Source organism: Lolium perenne, chromosome 3 (assembly GCF_019359855.2).
Source record: "Lolium perenne isolate Kyuss_39 chromosome 3, Kyuss_2.0, whole genome shotgun sequence".
In the NCBI taxonomy this organism is placed as follows: domain Eukaryota; kingdom Viridiplantae; phylum Streptophyta; class Magnoliopsida; order Poales; family Poaceae; genus Lolium; species Lolium perenne.
Genome location: NC_067246.2, coordinates 144970681 through 144991657, shown reverse-complemented (window position 1 = coordinate 144991657; position 20977 = coordinate 144970681). Strand labels below are relative to the sequence as shown.

Here is a 20977-nt window from a genome sequence, read left to right as displayed (position 1 = left end):
CGCGATTTGGCGGACGCTACTGGAGCTACGATTCTGCCAATTTAGAGAAAGAAGTGGCACTGTCTAAATTTCAGTGTGGAGTAGTGTCACAGTTGAGTAAAAACCCTCATTCTCATTTTTTACTTACCATTCTCAAAAACGAGATCCATGAGCTAAATGAGCCACAAATCCGCATTCGAGGAGATTCAAACCCGGGTTGGGGGCAGCCACCAACTCGAGCTAAACCCTCCGGTCATTCTCTTTACTTACCATTCTCAAAGTTGCTTTCTCCATACAAACCGTGCACAATTTTCAAACAGCAGTTCCTTTCAGAAGAACAGAAAAATTTGTTTTGCATGTCCAGGAGCCCACAAATACTTTTTTGAGCTTTCTTAATAATAATACCAACAGAACAAACGAGAGAATGATATATAGCTTTACTTGCTGCCTAAGAACTGAAAACAAATAACTTCGAATCCTCTGACCTAGTGATTCATCGATCCTATTAACACCAATCACCACAGGTTGGGAAACACGCATGATAGCAAGCAGAACAGGCAATATTCATTCCGACAAGAAGATTACAGTGTTTAAACTGGTAAGCATAACATCCCGTTCAGACCTTCCACCACAATTTCTTAACCATGTCTAAACTGGTATGCATAAACCGCTTGCGTTCAACAAAGTAACTACTAAGGTCCAAATCCCAGCACATCACATCTAGGTAAGCAAAAAAACATAATTCTGGCCATAACTCTGATACGACTCTTTCCCAGTGTTCAGACGGGGTGGTCTTTCCCGAACTTGGACATAAACCTTTTCTTCATCCTCAGCTGAAAAACAACAGAGCAAATATTACATTCAGCACTACTGGGTTCAGTTATCAGCAGCCAGTAATTAATTGGAATATTTACAATTGCCATTCACTGGAACTGTTTGTTACGGTATATACAGCATATTACACAATTGCAAACCTAAAGTAGGCATATTCTTTATAACAGATAACAGGGTCGGCAATGCAGAACAATATTATGACGCTATAAAGGGAATTTACCAAATTATGAAGATGTGATGAACATGCATCATAGGAAAATAACAAAGACAAGTTGATGAAGCAAAATACATGGATGGTGTTAACTGCTAGGAGGACTAAGGCCAAGAACGTAAGCACTGCTAAGGATTAATTGGGCAATAAGCAGGATAATCCTAACGCAACAAAGCCCTAGCACATAGACAATGATAGCTCACCTCATTGGTGTGGCCACACTTCTTCTTGCGGCAGATGGTAGACCTGAGCGGAAGGCGAGCATAGCACCTGCAAGAGATAAAGTATATAATGAAACAGTTACAATATAGCGGCGCATACATTACAAGCATGAAATTCTTGTAAATGAATTATTTACTCAAAGCAACACAAAGAAGAACATGCAGGGCTTGAAGGTTAAAAGGGATGTTTTTGTGATAGGCAAGGTTGACTAACGATCTAAGTTGATTGTTCCATGAAAAACAATCTACAATAATTGATTTGTGTTGAATGCAAGTAGTACATATGAGCAAAAAAAAATCAAGTGAATGGCAGTTTACAAACATAATGACTTAACAGTAGATTGTCATGCATGTCATGAATGTTCTCATCTAGCTTATCTAATTCGAAAATGTCATTACACCCTAACAACCATGCATCTAGTTATACAGTTTCACCGTTCCTGCTACAAAATCCAAGCAATCTAGTAGTGCAGTGCACAAAGTGAAAACAAGTCTAATGCAAAAAATGGACATGACAAATTAAATGTGAGACATGCATACAGTACAGTCACAAATGAATTCCAGTGTTAACAGTTACAAGTGGTCATTAGTCACCCAAAACATCAGCACATTACTTTCTGGCATGTAATGAACCGCACTAAAAATATGCACCGCCGAACAGACAGCAGTTAATTAAAAGAGCCGATTCATAATTTCATATGGCTGCATCGTTATCTAAGAACAATGCATGCACAAGCATTCGCAGATGGGAACAAGGACATAAAGACAGTGATAGAAATGCTTGCATACTTGCGGCAGACCATCTTGTTCTCATTGTACTTCTGGGCGAGCATGCGGAGATTGGGCTCGAGATTCTTGGGGTAGGCACCTCTGCTGCCGCCACGGAGGCGGAGCACCAGGTGAAGCGTGGACTCCTTCTGGATGTTGTAGTCGGCCAGCGTGTGGCCATCTTCCAGCTGTTTCCCTGCGAAGATGAGACGCTGCTGGTCCGGAGGGATACCTACGATTAGGCAAGAGAAAGCAAACCCAAAACTTCCAGTTAGTTCATCAGTACTACATAAAACAAGCGTGAAGTTGGTAAATAAAACACCTCGGTTTGATGAAGGCGGTGACGAAAATTAGACCAGAAATCGAATTGATTTACTACCGAACAGGGGATCTGCCGTTTAGATCTAGGGTGGATGCCTAGCAAGTCGCCAAAACAAGGGGAAAATCAATTCGTACCGAAAGACGCAACGACGAACAAGCCCATCTAAGATTATCCAACCGTCGGGTGAAACACTAACGCTTCGATCTGAAGCTGCTCAACACAAAATTAAGGATCTATATCACCCTGGTAAATCTGCCATAGATCAAACACGGAACATGGAGGAACTACACTGGGCAGATCAAGCTCTCCTGGACAATATTAACATGTAAAATCGACCAAATCCAACAAAAAAAAAAGGCAAGCATTTCGCGTTTGCAGTTTCGAGCAAGGACACAGGGATGCAAGAACCAAGGCGACGCAGCCACGCTAGTGAAGATTATCAGGCGCTGAGTGAACAGAGGAAGGTTGTGGTAGGAGTAGGAGACGAGGAGTATAGTACCTTCCTTGTCCTGGATCTTGGCCTTGACGTTGTCGATGGTGTCGCTGCTCTCGACCTCGAGCGTGATCGTCTTCCCCGTCAGCGTCTTGACGAAGATCTGCATCCTGCCTCCCTCGATTGCTCGCTCCCGCTGCGTCCCTCGATTGCTCGCTACCGCCGGGTGGTGGTGTGGTGTGGTGCTGAGCAGTGAGCAGCGCCGCGGACGTCAAGCCCCTTTTATAGGAGTGAGGTAACGCAAGCTCTACGAAACCCCAAGGAACCCTAACACGTGTCCGCTAAGATCGGGACTTGGTAGGAGGCTGAAATGGGCTGTGCGTTTCCGTTAGATTAAGCCCATTTCAGGCCCAAAGGATATAAGGCGTTTACCACCCATTTTTTTCATATGAAATGCTGTTGCTATCCATCCCATGATTTCATAGTAGGAAAATAAACACCCACGCTGACAGCCTGTTTGGTAACCCTAAGAAGGAGAATTACCATGCTGATTCTAGACGCTCTACAAACTCAACATGAAATTTCCGACTGAAATATCATTCCACGATTGGTAAGAGGCAAGTGCTACTCTTGTCAATAAAGTTGGTCAAAGTTTCATTTTTGGACTTAGACAAAGTGCTAGAAATACACTTATTTGAGGATGGAGGAATAGAAGTGACCCACATGGTTTAGGTTGAGCATGGCTATCAGCTCAACCGAGGAAAGAGGAATACAAACACGCAAATATCAGGAAAGCAAAACCTTTTTTTTTTCTAAAAAGATGATGAAGAGGTTCAAACAATGTTGATATTGCAGAATTCACCAACGAGGTGACGGCAGCATACAACATCCTATGCCCTGATTTGTAATGTGCCGTTCAGTATTATTTCCACAAACATATATACAGGTTACAATGCAAATTACTCACAGCAGCCTTCAGCTATTCACCGACATCATTAGAAGTTGTCGTCATTTACATCTAAAATTTGATCAATTGTTGGCCCGCTATCGGAATCTTCTATTTGCCTCCATTCCGAAAGCTTCTAAAAAAGGCTTACATTTTGGAATGGGAAGTAGTGTATAGTAAATGGTGAGCACCAACAGTTCTACAACTCAACTGTACAAAGAGCTGCAGATCTGCAATCAAAGGATTCACTGACTGGAGCATGTGTGATGAACACTCTCCATTTCCTTGACACAGGGTTGTACACCTGAAACTCCAGAGCCCGCCCCTTTTTCAACAGCCTGCGTGGATGGGAAATTTTGATGGGAACGTTGGCAGATCTAATCACGTTCAGTTCACCGTTCAATGATACGAAACCACACAACTCGGTGTTTGGGATATTTCTCCTCAAGGTAGCCTCCTTCAACCACCTGTTTGAAGCAAAGTGATACCTGCACCACACAACATTCAGAACTCCTGAGCAAAGAGTTGGCTGACATGCCTATTTAATGTAATATCATAAATGCATAACATACATGTAAATTTTGAGTAAATAAAATGGCTTATAAGTTTCAGATAAAACATAGATCACATAGCATGGTATGAAATCAACCGGAATAATAAAGGCACTTCCACATGCTCTACATAAAAAAGGTAGAATTGCTAATTGCTAGTCTAGCATTTGCAGCTTGCTACTAACAAGATGGATAAGCACATTCAGTTAAAACTGAACACTGGGCATTAATAGGTAACAGAACGCTGTACTGGAGCAAACAAGTCTTAGCTATATGATTCTGATAAAAAAATAAGGTAAATGTTAGCCTTCGCATCAGCATTTCCCTTCGGACAATAAAACATTGTTATGGTCTGCTGCCTTTTGATGTCAAAATTACATTTGCATAGATCAATGCAACAAATAGAACATCATTTTGGAAAGAAAAAAAATGGCCCCTCGACTCCCTGCTTGAGTTGCATTTTCTGAAATAACAATCATGAGTTGCTACAGTTAAACTGTTGTCATTTGCCACTCGCTAACATGATACTATTTTGATCCTTATGATAGAAGGGGAAGAAAAATGTTTTCAACCATGAAAATAAATCAGTCCCAATTGAACTTAACCCCACATCTTCCAGCTAGTTAGAGGGAATGAGGGATCTATGCATGAGCTTTAATGATGTCGGTGAATAGCTGAAGGTTGTTGTGAGTAATTTGTAGTTAGAAAGAATGAGGGATCTATACATGGGCATGCCAGCCAGATGACACTGCCAGGTGAGCTCAGCGGAGATTCAGTGACAAATGACCTTTTACACCCTTCTATCCAAGAAAATCTGTCGCAACATATGGACAATTGAAAAGACAGCAATAACTACAATATTTGAACCTATGGAATGTCCAGTTTACGAACTTACTGAGCTTTTCACTCAATGTAATAATTTTACTTACCACCAAAACAAGCAAGCATATTGATATATTCAAGAACATATTTTCCCATGCACAAGTTAGCTCTGTTGTGTACTTGGGTTTGCAGGAAGGTAGGGAAATGGCTCTTGTCTATGGGGCAAGGCTAGGACTGTCAACCATAATTCGGCAACCCATAAGAACATATACGTGGGTAGTGGGTAGTTGCTCGCGTGGATCTGCTAGGCATAGGCAGAAATGGCTCTTCTAATCAAAGCCTTTGCTTTGCATAGGCAGAAAGAGCGAAATAGAATCTGCTAGGCAACCGGAAAGTAAAACTGGAAAAGGCATAGTTGTTTCATCTAGCTTGACATAAAGAGTACAGGCATAATGCATAGCCTGGATATTATTCTCAGCGAGCATTAGTGGTTTGCTCCTAACGTGTTGGTCATTTATGATGAAATCTGCAGCTCATGTGTCATGTTCTAAGTAAAAATACAGGGAGGTTTCAGTATGGGCCTGGAAATTCTTCTCAGCAAGGTTTCGTGTTTTGCTTCTAACGTCGTGTTGGTCGTTTATGATGAAATCTGCAGCTCCTATGTCATGTTCCACGTAAAAATACTGTGAGGTTTCAGTATGCATAGCCTGGAAATTCTTCTCAACAAGCATTTGTGTTTTGCTCCTAACATCATGATCGTTTATGAATCATCAGCACCCAGCCATGCCACTTGCCCGCTGTGTGCCCAGGATCCTTTTGGCAGAGCGCTTATTTATGCCATGCACATGGCAGCTCAGCTCTGGCTCACGACTCTTCGCTGGGCAAGTAACAGTGATGGCATCCTCAGTCAGCCAGATACAACTGATGATTGGTGCCAAACAAGATGCAAGCAGGTTGCCATAGATGGGTTGAAGGTTTACAGTTCCTTGATGGTCGTTCAGATTTGCCCCCTCTGGCAAGAGAGTAGCAGACATGGTTTTCAGGAAGAGAGCAATAATCTAGTGATTAAGGCTGACGTAAACCGTGGAACCAATTGTGCCAACCCAGATTTGGAGAACCACCATGAGATTAGGAGTGAGTGTGCATGCTGCCAGGTTTCTCTGTGTCTCTTCAGGGGATTGGATCATTTGTCTCTTCCCCCCTCAAGTTTTTTCTAGCCACTTGTGGCCTTTGTATCTAAACTTGCTTCTCGATTCAACAAAAAAGATGTGCAAAGCTATTGCACATTCTCTAAGAAAGTTCGAAACATGATGGAACTCAATTCTCACAGTATTCTACGTTTTCCTTATAAATAATATTTGCTTGCATTGGGTTCAATTTTCCATAAAACGGATTGACTTGGTTTAAAATGAACTAATTTCCGGTAAAATACTTCCTTGCAATATCACATAAGATCCTTGGAAAAAAAATATTCACTTAAAATTGGTCGCTGACTGGGAAACATAAACGTTGGCAGCAAACTCTATTCTCCACATTTCATGCTCCGATACTTCCTTGCTCACACCTTCCCAGGTCCCAATTGACTCAGATTTTCTTTTAGCAAATGATATGAATCATTTATTACTTGAGAAAACATTATTGTATTAGAGCAGTTGGTATTTATTTTCATATATGCAGAGCTATGTGCAGCATCTCGTTACGCAAACTAATGCGCTTACCTTTGCTGTTATGCATGATTCCCAGGATCAAAGCCTGCAAGAAATATTTATTTGAGCAACACAGCATGGTGCAGCTAGAGCGGACAGCCCTAGGAACAAGGTCAAGTGAGAGAGACTGTGGCTTCAAGGAGTAATTGTTATTCTAATTCCTTACTGAGTTACCCATCTCACCTTTATCTCTAGGGGACTCGATCTGATACAACTCATATAGATCACCCCTGATTACTTATTAGTATTCCTATTATCCTGAGTAGCCTAGGGAATAGCCAGACCTAGTGCGTTGGCTCGGCTGGACAAACTGAGCCCATCACGACTTAAGGCTGAATCATGACTCTTCCTCTGCTAGTGGCACATATGCTGCTGGTGTGACTTCCTTTGTAGGCCCATCGTGTGTACCCTAGGCCCCACATGGCATCTGTAAGTTTCAAACAAGTTTTTGACTAGTGACGAAGTCGAGAAAAAGAGAGATAGAAGAATGGTGAACATCGTCTGTGGAAGAGAGTGATTTCATTTGTTCCAGCCTTTCAACTTATCTTGATGGACACAGCGGACTAAGTATTGAGGGATGCTCTGGGGGAGACGGGGAAGGAATTGTTCAGGGGGAGGTTATGAGCTGGGGAGTCTATCATATTATGATGATGAGGACGTGCCTATTACTTGGGCGACCAAATAGCAGCACTATATGACTAGTTGGATTGTAATATTTTTGGGCAAGCAATAATATTTATCGTCTTCCTGGATTCTCTCATCTACACTGACTATCCCTCTCATTGCCATCACAATGTGACAACGCCGATTAGCAAGACTGCATTTCCTCATTGGACGGTGGAATATCGACAACCATCACAGCAAGGTCCAAAAACAAAAACTGCGTTAAAGTTGTTGAAATATCGCACTAAGCTACCCATGTATCAAAAATATGATGTGAAAGCAAGATTCTACTAGGTAGTTCATAATAGAAATTTGCATTTGTGCCATATTGTATTCCAGACAAGGCTATCTTATTTGCAGACATGTCAATCATCTGATGCCAACTTAGTGTGCAAGTTAGGGTACCATTTGCCAAGGTTCTAAATTATTTGAATCATTTTTTCTACTCCCTCGATTCATATTGATTGACTCAACTTTGTCTAGATACAGAAGTATCTAGTTAACAAACGCGTCTAGGTACAATAATCTGAATCATTTTTTTAGTCCGGTGATCACAGGGTTTGCCATTTTGGTCATCTAATGAATGAACTGGAAGAAGCTTGTCTCTGGGCAAGGGAAGGAGCTCTAGGACTGAGGGCCATCCTTCCAACCAGTTGGGATGTGCACTAGGCAAACCATCCCCTACCCTGTATCACCGTCTCCTAGGAGACTTGTAATTACAACTCTTTCTTTTCAATGAAATGAAGCGCAAAGGTCCTTTGCGTTTTCTCGAAAAGAAAAATGAACTGGAAGACGGCTGGAACACTGTCCGCAAAGGAAGGGAGGCAAATTAGATTTTGCGAATTTAAGAGAACAAAAAAAAATTTGTAAAATCTTCATAAAAATTGATAGCACACTAGTCACTAGTGCATGGGAACTTGTAGATTACAGAATAAAATTAGTTACCGATGGTTCAAGCAAGTTCCAGTTTTAGATAATATATTCCTTCGTAATAGGTTATGGTTCCTTAATCTGAGGGTGTAGCTAGGCCAGGAGGAGCCTGCGGACTGGGCCAGGAAGATAACAGGTAGAAGATAGAGTACAGAGACAGGGAAGATTTAACTTCATTTATTGCCCATCTAAAACCAACTTGACTGCCTCCTCTTATATAGGATGGCTTTACAAACACCCTAATGGAATACAAAAATAACGATTTCTTTGGAAAAGCGCTATTTTATTAAAGCATCAGGTTCATACAAAAACATAAACACAGTCTCTGAAAAAACACGGTGACAAACATCAAAATACACACAGCTAGCACAACACTTAAAAACAGAGAATTAAAGACGAGCAACGTCCCCAGACGTCGCCTTCAAGAAACTTTACCAGTCACCTCTTAGCTTCCTGGTGATGCACATTCCACAATCAACAGGTTCTTCATCACCAATGAAGTGGTGAGGGTCTGACACTCCAAAACGACACCTCTACAGCTGTTGACTGAACCGTCAAAGCCAGCTCATAGATTTTCACCCAGAGAATGACCAAAGTAGAAGCAGAGTGAGCACCTCAAGACAATGCCTCCAAGAACGTGGATGACGCCCATAGACACCACCATTGCCGGATCTTCAGACCAGATTTTCACGCAGGTGGACGCTGCGACCACTTATCAAAGACACATGGAAGAATAGCCATGGTAGACGAAGGCCACCATACATTGCTAACACCTCCACAAAGCTGTTGGATACGGTCATCCAACAAGACCGAGAAGGGCAGGTGGAACGGAGGGAAATGCCATGCTGAAGAACACCTAGACAAAGCGCATGGCAGGATGATCTGAGATGCCATGATCCAACACAGTCCATCATGTCATCCAGGATACGTCCTTTGCGCCCACGGCCAACTTGAACTAGGCCGACCACGTGAAGGAGGCAGGCGACACAGGGCCCTAATACGGACTCACTCTTTCCTGAAGACTCTTTAAAACAGACCAAATACTAATCAGATACCAATCCTAACTTGGTATGACAACATAGACTAGACTTAACCAGCTCGGCGTTGGCTGTAGGTTAATCCCCACATAATATGAGAACCGTGGCATAGCCCAGATGGTAGGCATGGACTATGCATACTTGCCCGTCTGGGTTCAAGCATCCGTGCTTGCAATACTAGGTTGTAATTGCAAAACAGCTCGTCCTCGAGTCGAAACAAGGGATATGCCTCCTTGAATTCTACCACTTGGAGCTTGCTGGCCTTGATGACCACATCAGTTTGACAGTTGACACTGGCATATGAGCAGCGTGCCCACCCAGCTCAGGGATTGCTCTCTACCACACCCCAGTTGACTTCAAGGCAGTTCACTCGCCCTGTCTCTTTCCTAGTGGCATATGAGCAGCTTGCCCATAATACAAAGCAAGAGCAGGAGATAATAGATGACAAAGTAAGAATAGGTCGCTGTAAGCAGAAGAGGAGAAAGAAGTGCAAAGGTACTCTTTCATCTTACAGGCATGTTTCTTCAATTTTATATGGAAGCACTAGAATATAATCAAAACCATCACGTACCCAGCACAAAGACACACTGATCCTTAATTTGCCCACATGCACATCTAACAGATAAACTAATTACACGGCCAAGTAGAAAAGCAAGGTTAAGCGATAATGACTATCTGTCAGAACTCTTCATTAATGAAAAATCACACTAAATTAAAATTTAAGCACTACAGCCAAATAGTCAAACATGTATACTAAAAAATGCTACTCCCTCCGTCCCAAATTAATTGACTCAATTTTGTTCACATATCGTATGTATATAGATATGTTTTAGTGTTTAGATACTCCTACATGTGTATCTAGACAAAACTGAGTTAATTAATTTCGGACAGAGGGAATACAATACACCTGGATTAACTGCTACTAATTGAAACCACGCATTATGCAAACAATAACATAAGTTAAACTTTAAACTGAAGCAAGATACTAAAACTGGAACGTGTATTCAAGCAAATCCGAGATAAGTTGGCTGACCTGAAGATATTGTGTCCGTCGAGCATGAACACCTGTGTAACCCTTCCATCATCAGCAGAAATGGTTGCCATGGGCCCGAGACGAATTCTCTCGCCTTCCACCCACATATCTCCAATCTCCCTCCACCTCCCGCTCCACAGTCCGAGCGCCACAGCGTCCCGGCAGTAGAGGTCGTTGGGCACCACTCCACCCACTGTGGTATACCCGTCGTAGCCGCCCATGACCCAGAGCTCATCCTCCCTCCCATCTCCATCTCCTCCCCCGCGCGCGACGAATCCGACGCAGCCGGCCCTCTCCCGGAGCATCGGCGTGACGATGTGCCATGTATTGGTGGCGGCGTCGTACCACTCCGTGTTGTTGATGCGGCTGCCGTAGGAGGGGAGCGTGGGGTGTCTGGACCCACCCCCGGCGACGATGATCCCGCCGGCAGGCGCGGGGGCGCAGGCAAAGCTCCCGCGGGGGATGTGCATATTGGGGAGGCGCTCCCAGCGGTGGGGGGAGAGAGCGAGGTCGAGTCGGTAGGCGGCGGCGGAGGGTGAAGGGTAACCGAGGGGATAACTCCGGGCGTCGAAGTGAGAGCCTCCGAGAACGTAGAGGTGGCTCCCGACGGCGAGCGCAGAGAAATTGGCGAGGGAGTATAGGTGCGGCGAGCAAGGGATCGGCGGGAGAGGCCACCAGGCGGTGGGGGCGGTGGGGTCGAGCAGGATGGGAGAGGCGAGCGTTGGGTCGTCGGGGAAGAGGCATAGGAGGTGGCGGGACGGGAGACGGAGGCGGCGGCGGAGCAGGAGAAGCGTCGGGGCGGAGAGGAGGAGCCGCCACGCGCGTGAGGTGGCGCGGAGGCGGGATTGGTCGGGGAACGTGAGCAGGCAAAGGATGACGGCCGCCACGTCGTCCGGGAGACCCGGGATTAGAGACGCCGCCGCCCCCGGCCGCGGCCGCGGCGCAAGGGATCTGGCGGGGCGGCCGCCGGGGTAGGAGGACGACGAGGCCATTCCGGCGAATGCCTCGTCAAAACTCACAGGGTCATCACCGGGGAAGAGAGAAATTAAACCGCACAAAAATGATGGGGGGGAGAAATGGACCATGCCCCCCTCGTCACTTTACAGGGACCTGTTCACAAATCTACAAAAACATACTCCCGGCTCCCTCTATTAATTATTAATAGATGTTAATCTCAAAAAAAAAATATTAATATATGCCTGAGGTAGGTTTATCTAAATGTGAATGTATCTATTTTTATGTGAGACTCAAATGCCATTTTACAGTATCTTGAGTTGACGCCTCTAGACATCGTTTGACGAGAATGCCGGACAACTTACGAGAGGTTGAAATGATAGAAACGGTAATCTGAATAATAAATAGGACATATTTTTTTTCTTTTCTTTTCACATGTTTTATGTTGTGTGAATAATAAAGGCGAGTCTAACAACAAAGTGAAACAAGCTATATGATGCAATAAGGTACTTCAAACACAAAAACTATCACAAATATGTAAATGCGCAAGTAAAAAAAACTTAGATAGAAATAACCGGGGCAAGGGAGACACATGTATACCAGTGTTCACTTCCTTCGAGGAAGCTAGTCGTCGCTGAAGAAGTGTGGGTAACCACGAAAGACCCCCAAACGCTACGAAAGCTCGCCTTCTTCTCCTTGAGCCTCTTCAATGAAGTAGGGGCTCAATAACTAGTGGTAGGCTTTAAGGTGACCTTCAAACTCTCACAAACTTTCCGAAGAAAATCCACAACCCGGAAACGTCTAGGCGACCTAGCACGCCTAGGGTTTCCCAAGAAAACCTCGAGTAACAATAAATTGATGAACTCAAGGGGGTCACTTTTGGCCCAGTGGAAACGTAGATACGACTTCCTCTCTTTTCCCGAAGGAATTAGGGTTTGGTTTGGGGGAATGTAAGATCTCCAAGATTTGAGATTGTCAACAATAGAGGAGTGAGAGAGTTGTGTTGTCCTTTGTGTTGGTCAACCCACCCATCATACGTCTATTTATTTATAGATAGAGGTAATACATATCATCTATTTTTAAGTGAGACTCAATGGCATTTTACACCATCTTGAGTTAATGCCTCTAAACGTTGTCCGACGAGAACGTCGGATAACATACCAGAGGTTGAAAGGATAGAAACGGATAGAAACGATAATCTAAAAAATAAATAGGACATTTTTTTTTACTTTTCTTTTCACATGTTTTATGTTGTGTGAATAATAAAGGCTAGTCTAACAACAAACCGAAACAAGCTATATGATGCAATAAGGTACTTCAAACACAAAAGCTATCACAAATATAAATGCGCAAGTAAAAGCGTACATAGAAATAACCGGGACAAGTGGAGATAGATGTATACCGTGTCCACTTCCTTCGAGGAAGCTAGTTGACGTTGGAGAGGTGCGGGTAACCACGAAGGACCTCCAAACGCTACGAAAGCTCGTCTACTTCTCCTTGAGCCTCATCCATGAAGTAGGAGCTCAATAACTAGTGGTAGGCCTTAAGGTGACCTTCAAACTCTCACAAACTTTCCAAAGAAATCCACAACCCGGAAACGCCTGGTTTCTTCTTGAGGAAATAAACCCAAGTATATCTTGAATAGTCATCAACAATCACCAAGCAATGTTTCTTCGCACCATGACTTGCATGACTGGTAGGACCAAAGAGATCCACATGAAGGAGCTCCAAGATCCTCTTGGAATAGATAATAGTCTTGCTTGGATGCAGAGAGTCATGCATTTTGCCTTCAACACAAGCCCTGCAAATACGATCTTGGGCAAAAGAAAAATTGTCCTTTAGTCCCACAATATGGTTCTCCTTGTGAAGACTTTGCAAAGTTCTCATGTTGACATGGGCCAAGCAGCAATGCCACAACCAACCCGTGTCCGCCTTTCCGAATAGGCACATCGCACTTGAAGTGGTGGCCCCCGAGAAGTCCACCACATACAATGTGTTTTCGCGATACCCAACGAAAGCGACTTTTAGAGTCTTGCTCCACAAGAGGACCACAATATGTCTATCAATAAAGATGGTGAAACCCATCTTGCCAAGGGCAGAAACAGGTAACAAATTATAACCAAGGGTTTTGACAAGCATGACATCCACAAGAGTAATGTTGTGTGCAACCACAACCTTGCCAAAACCCAATACCTCAGATATTGAATTATCACCAAAGGAGACGATGATTTGATGAGTGTTGGGCCTCAACTCCTTGACTAGATCCTTTCCGCCGGTCATATGACTTGTGCATCCACTATCAAACACCCATTTTGACCCTCTGGCGGCATACTCCTACATGAGATCAATTCTTGGATTTAGGTGCCCATTTTTCAATGGGTCCTCTTTTGTTAGCAACAAGGGTCTTTGGGACCCAAATAGACCAAGCAATATAACCATCATAAGTGTAGGGATTCGTAGCATAGAAAACAAAAAATTTCCTACCGCGAGAACGCAATCCAAGCCAAGATGCAATCTAGAAGACGGGAGCAACGAGGGGATGAACGAGACTAACCCTTGAAGATTTCCAAAGCCTACAAGAGGAGGCTCTCGTTGCTGCGGTAGACGATCACTTGCCGCTTTCAAAAGCGCGTAGAAGATCTTGACGGTGCCACAATCGGGCAGCACCTTCGTACTCGGTCACACGTTCGGTGTTGATGAAGACGACGTCCTTCTCCCCGTTTCAGTGGGCAGCAGAAGTAGTAGCTCCTCCTTGAATCCCGGCAGCAAGACGGCGTGGTGGCGGTGTTGATGGAGATCTCCGGGGGAGCTTCGCTAAATGTTTGTGGGAGAGGTGGAGGAGGTAGGGCGGCTAGGGTTTGGGAGAGGGGGTGGCCGGCCACTATGGGGTGCGGCCAAGCTATGGGCTTGTGGTGGCCGGCCCCCTCCCCTTGCCCCTCATTATATAGGTGGAACCCCCAAGTGTTGGACTACAAGTCTTCGAATAAGACTCCAACCCAAAACCTTCCATGTGTAGGGAAACCTACCCAAGGTGGGACTCCCACCCTTCCATGAGGGGGGGTGGCCGGCCACCCTTGGTGGAGTCCACCTAGGACTCCACCCCCTAGGGTTGGCCGGCCATGCTAGGTGGAGTCCCTCCGGGACTCCGCCTTCCATAGTGATTTCTTCCGGACTTTTCTAGAACCTTCTAGAACCTTCCATAAATGCACCGGATCATTTTCAAACTTATAAAATGACTTCCTATATATGAATCTTATTCTCCGGACCATTTCGGAACTCCTCGTGATGTCCGGGATCCCATCCGAGACTCCGAACAAAACTTCGAACTCCATTCCATATTCAATATCTACTAATACGACATCAAACCTTAAGTGTGTCACCCTACGGTTCGCGAACTATGTAGACATGGTTGAGACCTCTCTCCGACCAATAACCAATAGCGGGATCTGGAGATCCATAATGGCTCCCACATATTCAACGATGACTTAGTGATCGAATGAACCATTCACATACGATACCGATTCCCTTTGTCACGCGATATTTTACTTGTCCGAGGTTTGATCATCGGTATCTCTATACCTTGTTCAACCTCGTCACCTGACAAGTACTTTTTACTCGTACCGTGGTATGTGATCTCTTATGAACCATTCATATGCTTGCAAGCTAATATAGACGACATTCCACCGAGAGGGCCCAGAGTATATCTATCCGTCATCGGGATGGACAAATCCCACTGTTGATCCATATGCCTCAACTCATACTTTCCGGATACTTAATCCCACCTTTATAACCACCCATTTACGCAGTGGCGTTTGATGTAATCAAAGTACCTTTCCGGTATAAGTGATTTATATGATCTCATGGTCGAAAGGACTAGGTAACTATGTATCGAAAGCTTATAGCAAATAACTTAATGACGTGATCTTATGCTACGCTTAATTGGGTGTGTCCATTACATCATTCATATAATGACATAACCTTGTTATTAATAACATCCAATGTTCATGATCATGAAACTATGATCATCTATTAATCAACAAGCTAGTTAAGAAGCTTACTAGGGATTCATTGTTGTTTACATAACACACATGTATCAATGTTTCGGTTAATACAATTATAGCATGGTATATACACATTTATCATAAACACAAAGATATATAATAACCACTTTTATTATTGCCTCTTGGGCATATCTCCAACAGTCTCCCACTTGCACTAGAGTCAATAATCTAGATTACATTGTAAGGTACCTAACACCCATGGCATTCTGGTGTTGGTCATGCTTTGCCCTAGGGAGAGCTTTAGTCAACGGATCTGCTACATTCAGATCAGTGTGTACTTTGCAAATCTTTACTTCTCCATCTTCGATGTATTCGCGAATCGAATGATAACGCAGCTTGATATGCTTCAGCCTCTTGTGTGACCTTGGTTCTTGTGCATTGGCGATGGCACCCATGTTGTCACAGTAGATGACTAGTGGGTCCGATGCACTAGGAACCACACCGAGCTCTACAATGAACCTCTTCATCCATACCGCTTCTGATGAAGCCTCTGAAGCCGCTATGTACTCCGATTCTGTTGAAGACTTCGCCACCGTGCACTGCTTCGAGCTTGCCCAGCTTATCGCAGACCATTCAATATAAACACGTACCCAGATCGAGACTTAGAGTCATCGGGATCGTTGTTCCAACTTGCATCGGTGTAACTGGTTACAACGAGCTCTTGGTCACCTCCATAACAAAGAAACATATCCTTAGTTCTTTTCAAGTACTTCAGGATATTCTTGACCGTTGTCCAGTGTTCCATTCCTGGATCACTTTGATATCTGCTAGTCAAACTAACAGCATGTGCTATATCCGGTCTAGTACATAGCATGGCATACATGATAGAGCCTACTGCCGAGGCATAGGGGATCTGACTCATCCTTTCTCTTTCTTCTGTCGTAGCTGGACCTTGAGTCTTACTCAAGACCTTACCTGGTAACATAGGTAAGAACCCTTTCTTACTTTCATCCATTCTAAACTTCTTTAGAATCTTATCCAGGTATGTACTCTGTGAAAGCCCTATTATGCGTCTTGATCTATCTCTATAAATCTTGATGCCTAATATGTACGATGCTTCACCAAGGTCTTTCATTGAAAAACTATTATTCAAATAACCTTTTACACTGCTTAATAGTTCTATATCATTCCCAATCAATAATATGTCATCTAAATATAATATCAGGAACGCTGCAGAGCTCCCACTCACTTTCTTGTAAATAGAGGCCTCTCCATGGCACTGTATAAACCCGAAGTCTTTGATCACCTTATCAAAGCGCCAGTTCCAACTTCTGGATGCTTGCTTCAGTCCATAAATTGAACGCTGAAGTTTGCACACCTTGTCAGCATTTTTAGGATCGACAAAACCTTTGGGTTGTACCATATACAACTCTTCCTCAATGTCTCCATTAAGGAACGCCGTTTTGACATCCATCTGCCAAATCTCATAATCGAAAAATGCAGCTATTGCTAACAAAATCCTCACAGATTTTAGCTCCGCTACAGGTGAGAAAGTCTCATTGTAGTCAACACCTTGAATTTGTCGGAAACCCTTTGCGACAAGTCGAGCTTTATAGACAGTAATATTACCATCATCATCTGTTTTTCTTTTGAAAATCCATTTATTCTCGCTTGACCTTGCGGCTGCTCAGGTAAGTCTACCAAAGTCCACACTTTGTTATCATACATGGATCCCATTTCGGATTTCATGGCTTCTTGCCATTTGTTGGAATCTGGGCTCATCATTGCTTCTTCATACGTCGCAGGGTCTTCATCATTGTTGTCCACAATCATGACATTTAGACAAGGATCATACCAATCAGGAGTGGCACGTTCCCTTGTCGATCTACGAGGTTCAGTAGCTATCTCATTCGAAGTTTCATGATCATTATCATTAACTTCCTCTGTTACCGGTGCAGGCGGCATAGGAACAAATTCCGGTATTGCGCTACTCTGATCAATGAGAGAAGATTCAGTAATCTCGTCGAGTTCTACTTTTCTTCCAGTCACTTCTTTAGTGAGAAATTCTTTCTCAAGAAAGGTTCCGTTCTTAGCAACAAAGATTTTGCCTTCGGATCTGTGATAGAAAGTGTACCCTATAGTTTCCTTAGGGTATCCTATGAAGACGCATTTCTCCGCTTTGGGTTCTAGCTTGTCCGGTTGTAAATTTTTTACATAGGCTTCGCAACCCCAAACTTTAAGGAACGACAACTTAGGTTTCTTATTAAACCATAATTCATACAGTGTCGTTTCAACGGATTTAGATGGTGCCCTATTTAAAGTGAATGCAGCTGTCTCTAATGCATAACTCCAAAATGATAACGGCAAATCAGTAAGAGACATCATAGAACGAACCATATCTAAGAGAGTTCGATTACGACGTTCGGACACACCGTTTCGTTGTGGTGTTCCCGGCGGTGTCAATTGTGAAAGTATTCCGCATTTCTTTAAATGCATGGTAAACTCATAACTCAGATATTCACCTCCGCGATCAGATCGTAGAAATTTAATCTTCTTGTTACGTTGATTTTCTACTTCAATTTGGAATTCCTTAAACTTCTCGAAAGTTTCGGATTTATGTTTCATGAAATAGATATACCATATCTACTCAGATCATCTGTGAAGGTTAGAACATAACGATATCCACTGCGCGAGGCTACACTCATTGGTCCGCACACATCGGTATGTATGATTTCCAATAAGTCTGTAGCTCGCTCCATAATACCAGAGAATGGAGTCTTAGTCATTTTCCCATTAGACATGCTTCGCATTTATCAAGTGACTCAAAGTCAAGTGATTCAAGTAATCCATCGGTATGGAGTTTCTTCATGCGTTTCACTCCAATTTGACCAAGACGACAGTGCTACATATAAGTAGAATTATCATTCAATTTAATTCGCTTAGCATCAATGTTATGAATATGTGTATCACTACTATCGAGATCTAACAGAAATAAACCATTCTTTTCAGGTGCTTGACCATAAAAGATATTATTCATAAAAATAGAACAACCATTATTCTCAGACTTGAATGAATAACCATCTTGCATTAAACAAGATCCAGATATAATGTTCATGCTCAACGCGGGTACAAAATAACAATTATTGAGGTTTAAAACTAATCCCGAAGGTAGATGTAGAGGGAGTGTGCCGACAGCGATCACATCGACTTTGGATCCATTTCCAACGCGCATCGTCACTTCATCCTTTAATAGTCTCCGTTTATTCTTTAGTTCCTGTTTCGAGTTACAAATATGAGCAACCGAACCAGTATCAAATACCCAGGTACTAGTACGAGAACCAGTAAGACAAACATCTATAACATGTATATCAGATATACCTTCTTTCTTCTTCTTGACAAGGCCGCTCTTCAGATCAGCCAAATACTTGGAGCAATTACGCTTCCAGTGTCCCTTCTCCTTGCAGTAATAGCACTCAGCATCAGGCTTAGGGCCATTCTTAGGTTTCACAGGAGGCGTGGCAGCTTTCTTGCCACCCTTCTTGAATTTTCCTTTAGACTTGCCCTGTTTCTTGAAACTGGTGGTCTTGTTGACCATCAACACTTGGTGCTCTTTCTTGATCTCAATCTCAGCAGATTTTAGCATGGCAAAAAGTTCAGGTAACTCTTTGTTCATGTTCTGCATATTGTAGTTCATCACAAAGTTCTTGTAACTAGGTGGCAGTGATTGAAGGACACGATTAATCCCCAGTCTGTTAGGAATCACTATTCCCAAGTCACTGAGTTTCTTCGCATGCCCGGTCATGGCGAGCATGTGCTCACTAACGGAGCTGCCTTCTTCCATCATACAGCTGGAGAAGTGTTTTGATGCTTCATAGCATTCCACGGCCGCATGAGTTTCAAAGATAGCTTTCAGCTCATTGACCAACTCATGAGGATCGTGGTGCTCAAAACGTTTTTGAAGATCGGCTTCCGTACATAGGATGGCACACTGAACTTGAGAGTACCGAGTTTTCCGAGTCGCGTAAACATTCTTTACTTCATCGGTTTCAATTTCTGCAGGAGGGTCACCTAGCGGTGCATCAAGCACATATTGCAAGTTTCCACCAGCGAGGAAAATCCTCACATGACGGAACCAGTCGGTGAAGTTGCTACCGTTGCTCTTAAGCTTTTCTTTCTCTAGGAACTGGTTAAAATTGATTGGGGACACCATAATCTACAACATATATTTGCAATAGTTTAAACTAATGTTTATGACAAATTGAGTTCAAATTTTAATTCAACAAAATTAAAAATCTAGGTGAACTCCCACTCAAAACAATATCCCTCGAATTGTCTTAGTGATCACACGAACCAAATCCACCACACCAAGTCCGATCATCACGAGACAAGATGTAACTTCAATGGCGAACACTCAAAGTGTTCATCATATCAATCATATGATTCATGCTCTACCTTTCGGTATCACGTGTTCTGAGACCATGTCTGTACATGCTAGGCTCGTCAAGGCAACCTTAGTATCCGCATGTGCAAAACTGGCTTGCACCCATTGTATGCACTTGTTGAATCTATCACACCCGATCATCACGAGATGCTTCGAAACGACAAGTCTTGGCAACGGTGCTACTAAGGATGAACACTTTATTATCTTGATATTTTAGTGAGAGGGATCATCTTATAATGCTACCGTCGCGATCTAAGCAAAATAAGATGCATAAAAAGGATTAACATCACATGCAATTCATATGTGATATGATATGGCCCCTTTGTCTTTGCGCCTTTGATCTTCATCTCCAAAGCACGAACATGATCTCCATCATCAACGGGCATGATCTCCATCATCGCCGGCGTAGCGTCAAGATCAATGGCGCCTTCTTCATGATTGTCCTTTAGTCCCACAATATGGTTCTCCTTGTGAAGACTTTGCAAAGTTCTCATGTTGACATGGGCCAAGCAGCAATGCCACAACCAACCCGTGTCCGCCTTTCCGAATAGGCACATCGCACTTGAAGTGGTGGCCCCCGAGAAGTCCACCACATACAATGTGTTTTCGCGATACCCAACGAAAGCGACTTTTAGAGTTTTTCTCCACAAGAGGACCACAATATGTCTATCAATAAAGATGGTGAAACCCATCTTGCCAAGGGCAGAAATAGGTAACAAATTATAACCAAGGGTTTTGACAAGCATGACATCCACAAGAGTAATGTTGTGTGCAACCACAACCTTGCCAAAACCCAATACCTCAGATATTGAATTATCACCAAAGGAGACGATGATTTGATGAGTGTTGGGCCTCAACTCCTTGACTAGATCCTTTCCGCCGGTCATATGACTTGTGCATCCACTATCAAACACCCATTTTGACCCTCTGGCGGCATACTCCTACATGAGATCAATTCTTGGATTTAGGTGCCCATTTTTCAATGGGTCCTCTTTTGTTAGCAACAAGGGTCTTTGGGACCCAAATAGACCAAGCAATATAACCATCATAAGTGTAGGGATTCGTAGCATAGAAAACAAAAAATTTCCTACCGCGAGAACGCAATCCAAGCCAAGATGCAATCTA

The 20977-nt window shown here is 43.4% G+C and overlaps 2 protein-coding genes across 2 annotated transcripts; both read right to left on the bottom strand.

The window, feature by feature from the left end:
- Positions 1–521: 521 nt before the first annotated feature.
- Positions 522–3032, bottom strand: LOC127327101 (ubiquitin-ribosomal protein eL40z fusion protein). Its single transcript, XM_051353884.2, has 4 exons — positions 2835–3032; positions 2035–2245; positions 1228–1294; positions 522–812 (listed from the first exon to the last, which is right to left on the bottom strand). Exons 1-4 carry the CDS (start codon positions 2935–2937, stop codon positions 759–761), a joined length of 435 nt encoding a protein of 144 aa, XP_051209844.1. The 5' UTR covers positions 2938–3032; the 3' UTR covers positions 522–758.
- A 560-nt stretch (positions 3033–3592) lies between these two features.
- On the bottom strand, positions 3593–11514 carry LOC127327098 (F-box/kelch-repeat protein OR23). The gene is made up of 2 exons (XM_051353880.2): positions 10457–11514; positions 3593–4202 (listed from the first exon to the last, which is right to left on the bottom strand). The coding sequence occupies exons 1-2, from the start codon at positions 11446–11448 to the stop codon at positions 3914–3916; spliced, it is 1281 nt and encodes a 426-aa protein (XP_051209840.1). The 5' UTR covers positions 11449–11514; the 3' UTR covers positions 3593–3913.
- Positions 11515–20977: the final 9463 nt, after the last annotated feature.

Bases quoted from the DNA above. Each gene is read 5' to 3' on its own strand.
- LOC127327101 (XM_051353884.2), bottom strand. From the start codon at position 2,937: ATGCAGATCTTCGTCAAGACGCTGACGGGGAAGACGATCACGCTCGAG. The intron at 2,246-2,834 runs GTACTATACTCC...GCCTAATCGTAG, and splicing joins CAAGATCCAGGACAAGGAAG to GTATCCCTCCGGACCAGCAG. The intron at 1,295-2,034 runs GTATGCAAGCAT...TATCTCTTGCAG, and splicing joins AACAAGATGGTCTGCCGCAA to GTGCTATGCTCGCCTTCCGC.
- LOC127327098 (XM_051353880.2), bottom strand. From the start codon at position 11,448: ATGGCCTCGTCGTCCTCCTACCCCGGCGGCCGCCCCGCCAGATCCCTT. The intron at 4,203-10,456 runs GTCAGCCAACTT...TGTGTGGTGCAG, and splicing joins GACGGACACAATATCTTCAG to GTATCACTTTGCTTCAAACA.